The following is a 12,977-nucleotide window of genomic DNA, read 5'->3' as shown; positions in this document are numbered from 1 at the left end:
TGTGGGGGAAAAAAATTGTGAAAAATCAAGATGGCAGCCACTCACCTCGGTTCAGAAGGATAAGGCCCGCCCACACACGCACCGATTGGTCGACCGGTCAGGTCACCGAAGCGTAGGATTGGTCAATCGTCGAGTCACTCGACACTCAACTGTAGGAAGGAACCCGCCGTCCGATTGGTCGACCTCGACGTCACACGGTCGCTAATGAGATGGTAATGAGCGGAAGGCTGAACGTTTTTCGGATACCGCGGGCGCGGTTTTTGTCCGGCCGAAATGTAAATACACCTATGACCGGTCCGGAATCGCAAGCTTTCTTTTGAGGCAACGCGCGCATCGGTACGCTCTGTAACTTTCAAACGTATAGAGAACGGACAGACAGACATCGGGACAGACAGACAGAAGAGCCGCTTTATATATATATATATATATTATATATAGAGATATATCAGTTAAAATTTAGAAATTCTGTTTGGGTTCAACAGCACAACTCCACTTGGGTTTGCCATGTTCTTGCATACCTGACACTTCCGTTTAAGTTCTTTGTTGACCTCTGCAATGGCCTCCAGAGTCTTCACCTTTGCTAATTCCTCCCTCAATTCGTGGTACACCTGCAGCCTGTGAAAATCAGAAATCTTGATTCAGTACAATCCATTAGCTGCCAAACAAGAGAAAGGGCAGTACACCAGAAGGTTCTATTTTTAAAAGCATGATCACTAGTCCAGCTGGGAGAGTTTTACAGGATCATAAAAACAGAAAGCCAGCTGGTGGTGAAGCGTTCAGTATTCGGGAGCATGGGCTTCCCATCTTTGTGTATTTTGTAAAGTAAGGGTCAACACTTGATACACAAGCTGCACTTCTAATTTTAATAATGGCCTCAAGTTCACTTCAAATTCCAGATCATGCTGTAATGTTCTATTATTTCTGAAGCAGCTTATTAGATAAATCAAATCTGCAGATCAGCAAACTGACAGAAAATCCATCTAATCATATCAGTACTATACTAAAGTTACTTCAGACTCCACTTCACGATAACATGTACATAAGCCTGCTAACATCTGCACTCTACTAATGCAGTCACATAATTATTCAAGGATCCAATACTTCCCTCATTTCTTGCAGAATAAATGGAAAGATCATAATGCAAAATGAACCTCCCCCCTCCCCAAGAAGACTCCACTCTGACCTAAAGAAGCTATGACCAAGAAAAGGAGCCATCATAACATTAATTCTAAAAGTAGATATATTTATCAGCGAATTTCTTTTGTGCATGACCAGACTCCATCTACACAAACAATGCGTCATTCACTTACATTAGTTCACAGGTCTGTATTTATCAAAAAAAAAGTTTATTTATTTTACATTAGAGGAGATTTGATTTTTAATTTTATTACCACAGATCCATGGAAAATGACAGTTCAGCTTAAGCTAGTTTTTCCACTTCACCTCAGGAACAATCAGAATCCTTTCCAGCCATGGATACCAATTGAAAGGCATCAGTGACTTGTCAATTCAGCATTGATCCTCTTACCCAGACAAAATTCAGCTGCATTTTGGCTTCCACTTGTAGCTCCATAAATAAGAGCCACTGTCGCAGTTTATCCATGAATGATTTTTTTTCTAAACTTGCCCAGGATAATTGGTTAATCCTGAAATGAAGTAGGCCCAAAGTCTTAAAACCATTAAAGAATTCTAAACAGTTTCACCAGACCACAAACAAGGATGTGTACAACAACTTACATTTACGCGCCTTTAATGTAGTTGAAGTAATAAAACTCACTACGCACTTGGTTTGAGCATAAAGCAAAGCTTTAATCAACTTGTTTCAGAACATGGAGGTCTAGTTGTACTTCACTAGTTCCTTGTCTTACAAAATGTCCCTGGCAAGCTGGGCCCACGCCCGAGTATTTATACTCCTTGGACGGCGCCACCAGCTGGCCGTCCAGCGTTATTTCATGAGCAGTTTCTTGATGGAGATTTATAACAGTAGTAAAACGTCCCAAGGAGCTTCACAGGACGTACATGCAACAGTGGCAGTTTTACTGTTAAATAACCACTTTAGGATCTCTGCCTGGTGCACGGTATGGTGGGCACAATGGGGCCGTATTCACTTTTATTATGAAAGGACCCGCTACCAGTATGTCCTACTGGGGGCATGCACTGGTAACATATGCAGCATCTCGTGCAATCTAACACCCCAATGACATTGTCAATTGAAGACTGGAGCAGGCCCTATGTTGAAATTGCACTTCCAGAAGCTAGTGTAGATCATATGCTTTCTGTGATCTAATCAGACTTGGTATAATGGATTTTATGGCAATATTGAGTCAGAGGCTGTTCAAAAGTAAATTCACAACATTTGTTTCAAATAACACTTTCCACATAAATCACATACAATATCATTCAGACATAAACTCCTCCATTGAGAGACAGTAGTAAAAATAGAACATTTTCAATTTGAAGTATGGCTTAGATTAAATCAATTTTCACATAAGTGAGGTACAATAGGTTTAACTTATTTTAGAGAGACTGCAGCTGGAGCACAGTAACAGCAACTTGCATTTCTATAGCGCCTTTAACAAAGGAAAACGTCCCACAGAGCTCCACAAGAAGGTAATCAGACAAAAATTGACACCGAGCCGAGACATTAGGAACCACTTCACTGCCTCCCTGGCTTCAAAAGCCTTCTAAAACCCCACCCCTTCATCATGCCCTTGGTCGCGCCCCCTCCCCCGCAACTGTTCCTCAATTTCCTGCTCATTTACCACCTTTCTGCCATACTAAAGCCCCAAAAAAATGCTTTCTTTTACATGAGGAGCATTAAATAAATGCAAGTTGTTGCAGAATAGAAAGATTAGAACTTATCTACAATTTACAACAATTTTCAAGTCAAGTAATAATAGAACTATAAGAGTCTGTACTTGAGAGTCAGGCTTAAAGGATAGGCTGTTTCAAAAGAGAGGAATATATAATCCAGTAGGGTGGTGATAGGACTAGTGGAGACAAAAGACAGCTCTAGATTAGGTGTGCAACGTCTTTTGTCTCCACTAGTCCCATCACCATCTCGTCTCGTTTTGAATACCTCTTAATGTCTCTTCACTTCTCTTTTGTTCTCTCCCAGCCTTCAAACTGGCCTTTTAATTTGTTTCATTTCCTGTGTTTTTTCAGTCCTGACAAAGGGTTTCGACCTGAAACGTTGACTCTATTTCTCTCTCCACGGATGTTGCCTGGCCTGCTGAGTTTTTCCAGCATTTTCTGCAGTATACTGTACTTGGAGTGGTGCAGAACAAAAATGAAATTTGCATGACATCCAATAACCAAAGTAATGCTTGTGCTTTATTTCCTACATAGGTTTTTATAAATTATTAGGCACTCTGATACACAAGGCACATGGGAGCGATATTCCTCGCCATTTTTGGTTCATTGGCAGTGTATAAACAGCGCAGAATTTTCTTTTCGGACAGGAAATTACACCATTAAAATGCTTCCCCAGGTTCCCTTGAGCTTTTCATCCTTCCCACAATCCGTATTGAGAGTCCCAATTTACCTCATTACAAGAAACTTTTTTTTATCCGGCACCGACGTGGTGCTGGTTCATCAAAAATTCCAGATAGCCGAAAGCTATAGTAAAAGATACGGAGAGCTGAGAGCTCCGTATAAACCAACAAACCCTGTTGCTTAGCAACAGGTTCCGAACAATGGCCACAAGTTCCAAGCATCTCTGTAGCTTAGCAACAGCTGCAGCCACACCCTTGCACAGCAACAGATCGAGGAAGGCAAGTAGAATATGAAGTAAAACTTACCTGAACCTACTCCTGAATTTTGCCGGTTAACCAAGATTTCCGGTTATTTAGATGCCGGTAAATCGAAAGTTTCCTGTAATATTTATTAGAATGAAGGTCAGTGGTGCTGCAGCTCCAAATTTCCTGGTTTTACACACTTAACGCTCTCCAGGTAACTTAGACTGAGATTTATATGGTACAGCAGCTACCAGAATCAGCTGATACAGGCGAAAGTAAAGAATTTTTGAGGCAGAAGTGTCTGAATAGCGAGTTCTGCTGCTGGGAATGATTTTTCCAGTGATTTCCCCCCCCCCCCATTCTGCCTACAGAAACCGGGACTTACTTCTCACTGCTTCTGACAGGGTTAGACCAGCGGACGATTTTCGCATTCCCTGACCCACAGTGAGGGCTTCTTAGGAGCAACTACGGACATTCCCTTCTGTGCCATTGTCATGGAGGAGGAGCAGCGCAGAATGGAAGAGAGAGTAAGGCAACATTTAAAGAGAATGCACGGCACCAGATATTATAACCCCCCCCCGTAGAATATACAGACAGCGTAGGTCATATGAAGACCTTTCTGAGGAATTGTGCACGAGAGTGTACTTCATCAAAAAAACAAGGGAGCTCTGCATGGCGACCTTCAGCCACGCTCATCTTTTCGCACTGCTCTCTCAGTGGCTGTAGAGGCCACCACCACCCTCAATGTTTATTGCACAGGCTCATTTCAGGCAGACACAGGAGGACACTGTAATATCAGCCAGACTGCAGCATGGCCACGTATTAGTCAGGTGATTGATGCACTCTACAGGAGAACTGTAAAATTCATCACCTTTGGTATCACAGCAAGGCAGCAGCCAGATAGAGCCATTCACTTTTACAGGGTGGCCTAAGGACTTCCCCAAATCTCCTAAACTACCCCAGCAGGAAGGTCTTCCACTCCCTTAATTTACAGACTGCACGTGACAACAAGCAGGGGATCCATCATGTCAATGCTCAATATGCTGGAAGTTGTCATAATATCTTCGACCTTTGAAATTCATCACTCCCTTCCCCTTTAAGGAAGAAAATCAGGTCAATTGGATGGATTCTAGGTGAAAAGGTCTAGCCTCTGCTCACATGGATAATAACCCCAGTAAGAGCGTCCCTAACAGTAGCAGAAGAGCGCTACAATGAGGCAAATGCCTCTATAAGATTGGTCATCAAGAGGTCCATTGGCGTTTTAAAGGCGCGTTTTCACTTCCTGGACAGGTGAGGAGGGGTTCTTCAGTATGCTTCAGGTCATATATCACGAATAGTTATGACCTACTGTGCTGTGCCCAATTTCACCATTCAGAATGGCTGGACTTTTGACATTGTTGGCAAGTAGGCCCCAGCTCCACTAGAGTCAGAACAATATGGGGGGGGGGAACATCACGATGACGAGAACTCCTCAGTGACTGCTGCAAGGTGCATCAGAAGCACATCTCATCACTCAAGTCTTCTCCTCTGTGTAACACAGTCTACCATTGACACCACCGCTTTATCTTCTTCTCCCCTACTTTCCAATATAGGGACAGTCCCTCAATCCACTAGAAACATAGAAGATAGGAGCAGGAGTAGGCCATTCGGCCCCTCGAGCCTGCTCCGCCATTCAATGCGATCATGGCTGATCATCCAAATTCAGTACCCGGTCCCTGCTTTCTCCCCCATACCCCTTGATCCCTTTAGCCTTAAGAAATATATCCAACTCCACTACCCATCCTACAACATGACAACACATCAGCCCTCTTTGCCTCTATAGAAGCGTGCCAATAATCATCATTTCAGTGAATAAGTCTGCACCAAATAAGTGCACCCTTTCTTGTAGGACTCCAACCTCCATGAATAACAAAGCATGAAACCAGTGCACATTTAATACAATAGCAAAGTGTACACAAGTCAACCTATTCTTTCCTAACACCTTGCTACCTCTGGATGCCAACACAGGCATTTCTTTCACCTATTCTAGTGCTCAGGTACAACCCGAGAGCTAGGAGGTGATTAGCTATTCACGCTCTACAAAAGGTTGCCCCCCCCCCCCCCCCCAACCCTCGTGGCAACTTGATCCTGGCAGGGAGCTACTGTTGGCTGCACCTTTGGAGCTTGTTCCTGGGCAGCTGTTGTCACCTTCCACGTTCCACTGGCATGGTGCTCTGAGGGATAAGGCCAGAGGCCTGGAACGTGCTGTCTTGAGAGACAGCAGTATCAGGCAGGTGGACTCCAGCCATTGCCATTCCACTGGGGCGTGAATCTGTGGCACCAATGATCAATGGGACGGCTGATCTAATGGCAGGTCCTGAAAGCGCCAAGACACAGCAGCATTGCATCACAGTTGCCATCGTCTGGAAGCCGCTATGCAGGCTGCTCTCTATTCTCTACCCTACTGCCACCAGAGCTGCAGTCTGTGCTTCTGTGGTGCTTGGACCCTGGCTGCTTCTTAGCTGGGGATCTGCTGTACATTCCAGTGAAGCTGCCAGTCACTCCACTGGTTCCTGTAATGAAGACAAAGCTTTCAAGATGTTCCTGCAGATAAGAGCCGCACGTATCAGTCACTGCACATGCTCGGAAATTGACCTCAAAGCTTACAAATAGGTATGATGTTCCTCAAACATCCTTTTTTCCCCCGTGAGTTCTGGGTCCCAAAGCCTCTAGTAAGGTGACACATCCTCACCCATTTCCCTGGCTCCCTTGTGCTCTGTGAATCACAGAGTGCCACATGTTCACTAACACTAGAGGGCCAATTTTAACTCAGGGCGGGAATCAGGGGCCGAAGTGGGCAGTGAACCATCAACACCCCCACCCCCCAAAGCACGAGGCCTGGGAGATTTTAAACTCAGTTACACACTGCGATTGACTCTATCCGCAGCCGGCGGAAATTAAGCCACCGCCGGCGTGTGCGAGTTAAAATTGTTCTTTGGTGGGGGTGGGGGCATGTCCAAGGTTGGCAAAGAGGGGGGCCCCCCAAGGTATCCTTGTACTCTTGCTGGCTCACAAGGAATCGTGAAAACTGAAGGCCAGAATCACCTGCTTCGGGAGACTGTGCGTGGTTAAAAAGACTTGCACGCCCCGATGATGTCATCAGGATGTGATGCTGCCATTTAAATAAGGTCCCTGCTCCTCTGGGGCGGGCAGCCTTCCCATGTCTGGATTCAGGCAAGAAATTGGGGGGGGGGGAAACTTGTTGGGAGTGCGGCATAAACCCATGTCTTGTCACCTTACCGGGCGGGGTAGGTTTAAATCAGCTCGTATCTAATTGTTCTCTAGGTGACAGTATCCGAGCTGCTGTCTGAGAGCGCGTATTGACAAGCGGTGACATTGCAAGGTTTGGGGCAGAGAAACATAGGGCAGGATCATGCTCCGGGGCTCCTCTGTGGCCTGGTCCTCATCATCCCCGTCATTGTTATAGTTGGCGAGGAAGCAATTTTATTTCCCGTTGCTCTTTATCAACATCTACCTCTCCCCCATGATCCTCTGTCCCCTTGTGGCTGTGATGGATCAGCAGGAAAGGAGAGTAGAAGCTAAGAATGAGTGAACATTACCCCCTTGGGATTAAAGAGACACAGTAGAGGGTGGAAGGTTGTGTCTCTGTGCTGCTACACAGGGATGCGAGGGCGATAATGTAGGTGTTCAGTCACTAACCTGGTGCCGGCAATATGCCGCCAACTTCGTCATCTCTCATGGCAAGAGCAGAGTACCTCCCCATGAGCTTCATTGCCTTCTCCTCATAGGGCATGAGGGATTTGAAGGTGGGCATGCCCCCTTTGGTGGCTTGCTTCTGGTGGGTATAGTGCGTCATCTTCTCCTGAAAGAAGATAGAGCAAGTGAGGGGAAGGATAGCAGTTGAGAAGTGTGTGCCAAGTGGCATGGGAGAGCTGAAGTAAGACATGTGGAGGTATCGGCCGGTTAAAGTGGAGGAAGGCGTTTCAGGGTTGTGCATGTAATTGCTATTAGGAGGGTTGCTTAAAAGAGTGAAGTGTGTGCTGGTGCCCAGGGAAAGCGTCCAGTATGTTACCTTGCCTGCCTTGGTGAGATCGTTGAACCTTTTTGGCACTGTTGTGCAGTCCTGGGGGTGAGGGAGTTGGCATTCAGTGCCAGTGCAATGTCATTTTGGGTGGCATGAGTGATATTCCTTGCTGGCATGCACACCCAAGAGTTTGTGCCTCCTAACTTCAATTTCCTTCAGGTTTGGAGGTCTGAGTCGGTAAAGGTCTCCTCTGACTTGGCATGCCCTGCTGCCTTGGCTGGCTGCTTGGTGCAGATGTCCCTGCTGTAGACATAAGGGTCAATTTTAATTTGGGGTGGGAATTGGGGTTGCAGGGGCCGAAGTGTGCGGTGATTCATCCATGCCTCCCCAGAATGCGAGGCCTGGGAAATTTTAACTCCCGGGCCTCATTTGTATGCCCTGACACTGACTCCCACTTGAGGTCATCGGGAGGAGTGGAAAGTTGCGGGGGTTGGGGGGTGTTCGGCTCCCTCCAGAGACCCATGGAAACGGACCCCAGGAAGGAGGAAAGGGAGGGGGAAATCAGCAAAAATCGCAATTGGGGGGAGCCTGGAGCAATGGAAGCCTAAGGTATCCTTGTGGGGACAGGAGGAGCACTCTTTAACTGCTCCTGTGGTCAAGGAGGAGCAAAAGTTTAAAAAAAAATAAACTTACCTGGGCCTCCTGTGGTTACTATGCTGCCTGCCGCCACCTTTCACGCGGGTCCGAGATTTTGCGGACGTTTTATTGGCACTCCAGTTTCAATGCATTTCAGTTAATTACATCGGCCTTGCAGTCCAATGGATATGCAAATGAGCTGACCCAAGAAACTCATGTAACTACCCCTCCAGACCACTGGCAGCACGAATCTTTTTCAAATGGCGTAACTATGGTGCCATTCACAGAGTGGAACTCAGCCCTCGTATATTTGAATTGGGGCCAAAATTCCTCAGTGATTTCTCCAATACCCCATATACATTGGCAGGAGACCGAGGGGGTGGGGGGGGGGGCTTCAGGCCTACTCCCAAAAAATGGTCAAGATCTGGTTGAGCAGGCCATTTCCAGGAATTTCTGAGCTACTTTATAAGAGGCAGAACATCCGCCTATCGCTTTCAAGGTTAACGTCATTGGGGGAGCTCCTCATAGCCTAGCTCAGTCAGGACCCTGTGTATCTGTGGAGGCCATTAGTTGAGTGAGTTGAGACATACTAGACTCGGGATGGACAACTGTGGGCTCCACCTGTAGGGTCCAGGTGAGGGAAGTGGCCTGGACCCCTGAGGAAAAGGTGCTACTTTATCGTAAAAGTTTTCAGATCAACTCCCTTACACAGTCAGGACGTGCCTGTACTGGCGTTTGCACTCGTCTGGCCCTTGTAAATTAGCTGCCCTCCGGATTTTCGGGGCCATTGAATATAGTTATTTTGGAATAAAATGCGTCAACCTTGGCTCCGTTAAAGCACTCTCTCTTTGGAGTAAAAAGTTTGTATGTTCAAGCCCTACTCCAGAACTTGGACACACAGCGCAGGTGTAATGAGGGAGTGCTGCACTACTGGAGGTGCCATCTTTCAGATGAGACTATTAAACACACGTTTTACAACCATCTGCTCTCTCGGGTGAACATAAAAGATCTCATGGCACTATTCGAAGAAGAGCAGGTTATTTGGTTTGTTCACGGTGTGTAAATTGGCTGCACCTTTTCCCTACAGTACAAAGGTGACTACACTTCAAAAGCATTTAATTGGCTGTGAGGGCTTTAGGACGTCTGCGGTCATGTAAGGCGCTATATAAATGTAAACTCTTTCTATTTCTTAACAAATAACTGCATCAGTGATTATGAGCACAGTTTGAAGTTAGTTATGATTACATTTATCTTTTGATAGATCACACATCCTTCTCCAAAGCATCACCTTCATTGTCCAGCTCCGTGAGATAGACCTTGCTTGCTTCCACTATTACCAATTTGATCATATCCAGGGCATCTCTAGCAATAGCTACTCTTTTAATCCCCTCAAGGTCACTTCCAGAGACCCTCAAGCATCCATCCTTGGCAATTCTTCCTCATGTAAATGCTGCCTTTAGTGACATAATCCAAAGCCACGGGTCAGTTCCCACACGTACGCTGATGACGCTCCGCTCTATCGCGCCACAGCACTATTGACCTTTCCACTGTCACTTGCTGTTAGACTGCTTGCTCAACATCCAGTCTTGGGTGAGCATAGCTTCCTCCAGCTAAACATTGGAAAGACTGAAGCCATCGCCTTCGGCGTCCACCACAAACTCCATACCCTCGCCACCGACTCCAACCCCTCCTTGGATGCTGTTTCAGGCTGAACCAGACCTTGGCATCCTGTTTGACCATTATTATCAGATTATTATTTGAATGGTAATAGATTGGGAGAAGGGGAAGTGCAGAGAGACCTGGGTGTTCTTGTACACCAGTCGCTGAAGGTAAGCATGCAGGTGCAGCAGGCGGTTAAGAAGGCAAATGGTATGTTGGCCTTCGTAGCAAGAGGGTTCAAGTACAAGAACAAGGATGTCTTGCTGCAGTTGTACAGGGCCTTGGTGAGACCGCACCTTGAGTATTGTGTGCAGTTTTGGTCGCCTTACCTGAGGAAGGACGTTCTTGCCATGGAAGGAGTGCAGCGAAGATTCACCAGGCTGATACCTGGGATGGCAGGAATGACGTATGAGGAGAGATTGTGTCGATTGGGCTTATACTCACTGGAGTTTAGAAGATTGAGAGGGGATCTCATCGAAACCTATAAAATTCTGTCAGGCCTGGACAGACTAGATACAGGAAGGATGTTTTTGATGGCCGGGGAGTCCAGAACCAGGGGTCATAGTCTAAGGATAAGGGGTAAGCCATTTAGGACTGAAATGAGGAGGAATTTCTTCACCCAGAGTGGTGAACCTGTGGAATTCTCTGCCACAGAGGGCGGTGGAGGCCAGTTCATTAAGTATATTCAAGAAAGAGTTGGATATATTTCTTAAGGCTAAAGGGATCAAGGGATATGGGAAGAAGGCAGGGACCGGGTACTGAATTTGGATGATCAGCCATGATCTAATTGAATGGCGGAGCAGGCTCGAAGGGCTGAATGGCCTACTCCTGCTCCTATCTTCTCTGTATCTATGTATTAGCTGAGCTTCCAACCTCATAGCCCTTCCATCACAAAGATCAACTACTTTCCCCTCCATAGCATGACCCACCTCCACCTCTGCCTTCTGCCACCGAAACCTTCATGCATGCCTTTTGTCACCTCCAAACTTGATTACTTCAATATTCTCCTGGGCAGCCTCCGATGTACCGCCCTCCAAAACTCTATTGCCCATATCCTTGTGCCAAGTCATACTCGCCCACGACACCCATCTTTGTTGACCTACATTGGCTGGTCTGGTCTCCTAAAATCTCAAGGCGGAACCAGAACCATAGTACTTGTGCTTGTGTTTAAGTGGCCCCACCCCCTCCTCATCTCTATATGAAATAAGTATCAGCAATAAAAAAGATATTGTACAACAATAACTCGTGTAGTGCTGCAGTGAAAGTTTCTGGCGATCACAGTTGCCAAAGTTACTCAGGCTAGAAACATAAATGATAAGTTAAATTAACAGGACTTTATATAAAAAAAAACCTCAGCAATTGAATGCCGTGCACAACACGTCACTACATTAAGGACTGATTTCAATTAGACTGCATTCAACAGTATTGTGCAATTCCCTGAAGTAACTGAAAATGTGAGGTTATACTAAATAATATATACCTAATCAAACTGAAAGGAAGTAATCTGAAATCCTTACAACCTCCTGGACACCAAATTGTTTCAATTATGAAGGAAAAACTAAAATCAAATCAACGCCCAAAGCAGAGCAAGACCATAGATGATCAAACTTGCAACGCCTTCACCAGCTCACAAACTCTGCTTCAGGTTGATTGCTTGTTGGTACAATGATCATTTCAGAAAGAACTATGATGCTTCAACAATTCAGAAACTGTCATTTATTCCTTCTGTACTGTGGAAACTTTTGGTTTTCAAATTGATCTGTTTCCCAACACAGTCCGCTATTTATTGTTATATTGGGATGAAATAAATTAAAAACAGCAAATTTTCGGTTGTGTAAAATGTTCTAACTATGATATGGAGAAGACGAAGAAATTCCGTCAGGTTGTTTTGACTCACTGCTTCAAGTCTTCTTCAGTTTTCAGTAAATCCAATAAAAAGTCACTGATTACTAAAGGCAGTGAATCAAAATGTCCTTGAAGAACTCCCAACCACATAGAGCACACCAGAGGGCAGCTGGCACCCATGGAACTGTACCCCCAGCATGAATCATCTCTTCAGGACAGGAAAAAAGATTGGACCACAGCCCAGTAAGTAACATTGCAGGATTGCCACGATATTGCACTTAATGATAACATATTACAGGCAAAAGATTATTTAATATAGATATATGGGTAAACGGTTACAATTAAATGAAAATATTTTTAGTAGTTCTATAAAATTCTCCTATTTGTAGATGATTCCAGTTTCAAAAATATCTATGATGACTGTATTAATTAAAAGCCAGTCCTCTCACTAATGGCAGGTTGTGTGACCGTCTGAGATAATATCTACTTAGTGAGGTTGTTCAGTTTTCAGGCGTGTAAAAGTATTGGGAATAAAGCTCATTCTTTCCTTGCTGTCCAGTCTTACCATGTATAAGAATACAGGACTAGAGAGATTACTTACAGAAGTGGTCAATCTTTGAACAATACTATTATGACTTTCCTTGCACTTTCATGAGTAAATCTTCAATGTCACAGAAGACAGACCAGCTGGTACTAGCTTTGCTATCTGGAGTAGCGCTATCTACACAGTTCAATAAAGCTTAGGATGTTATCTACATTGCTCACTGTGAAATGATTAATCACTATGACAATATCAAATAAGCCAACACCGAAGAAAATTTGTTCATTGACTCACGTGTGATGCCAGAGTTTGAAGAGATGAGCTCTGACAAATGAAAGTGGACAAGGGTGTTGGTTGACAATCTCCAAATACTCTTCTGTTATCTCCCACACAAGAGGCTTGTGGCCTTCAAAAAGAGCTGGGTTGTGTAGATTTCCCTCTGTCAGAAAAAGGTAGAAAAATTGGAGTTTTTAAAATTACATTTGTTTATTTATAGTCTTTTACAGACATACATTTTTCTGTCAATTTTCTCCCC

At 45.0% G+C, this 12,977-nt stretch overlaps 1 protein-coding gene across 1 annotated transcript in view; it reads right to left on the bottom strand.

The window, feature by feature from the left end:
* Positions 1-12,977, bottom strand: part of dus1l (dihydrouridine synthase 1-like (S. cerevisiae)) — an 82,858-nt gene that overhangs the window by 47,503 nt on the left and 22,378 nt on the right. Inside the window, exons 8-9 of the mRNA XM_085963591.1 lie at positions 12,737-12,881; positions 519-615 (exon numbers count right to left, since the gene is read on the bottom strand). Coding sequence (XP_085819717.1) covers positions 519-615; positions 12,737-12,881 — 242 coding nt within the window. The remainder of the gene's footprint in view (positions 1-518; positions 616-12,736; positions 12,882-12,977) is intronic.

The sequence above is a fragment of the Somniosus microcephalus genome, chromosome 21 (genome assembly GCF_052327205.1).
Source record: "Somniosus microcephalus isolate GS21.2 chromosome 21, FLI_Smic_1.0, whole genome shotgun sequence".
In the NCBI taxonomy this organism is placed as follows: domain Eukaryota; kingdom Metazoa; phylum Chordata; class Chondrichthyes; order Squaliformes; family Somniosidae; genus Somniosus; species Somniosus microcephalus.
Note: the sequence above shows the minus strand (reverse complement) of the source record. Positions and strands in the feature narration are given on the sequence as shown.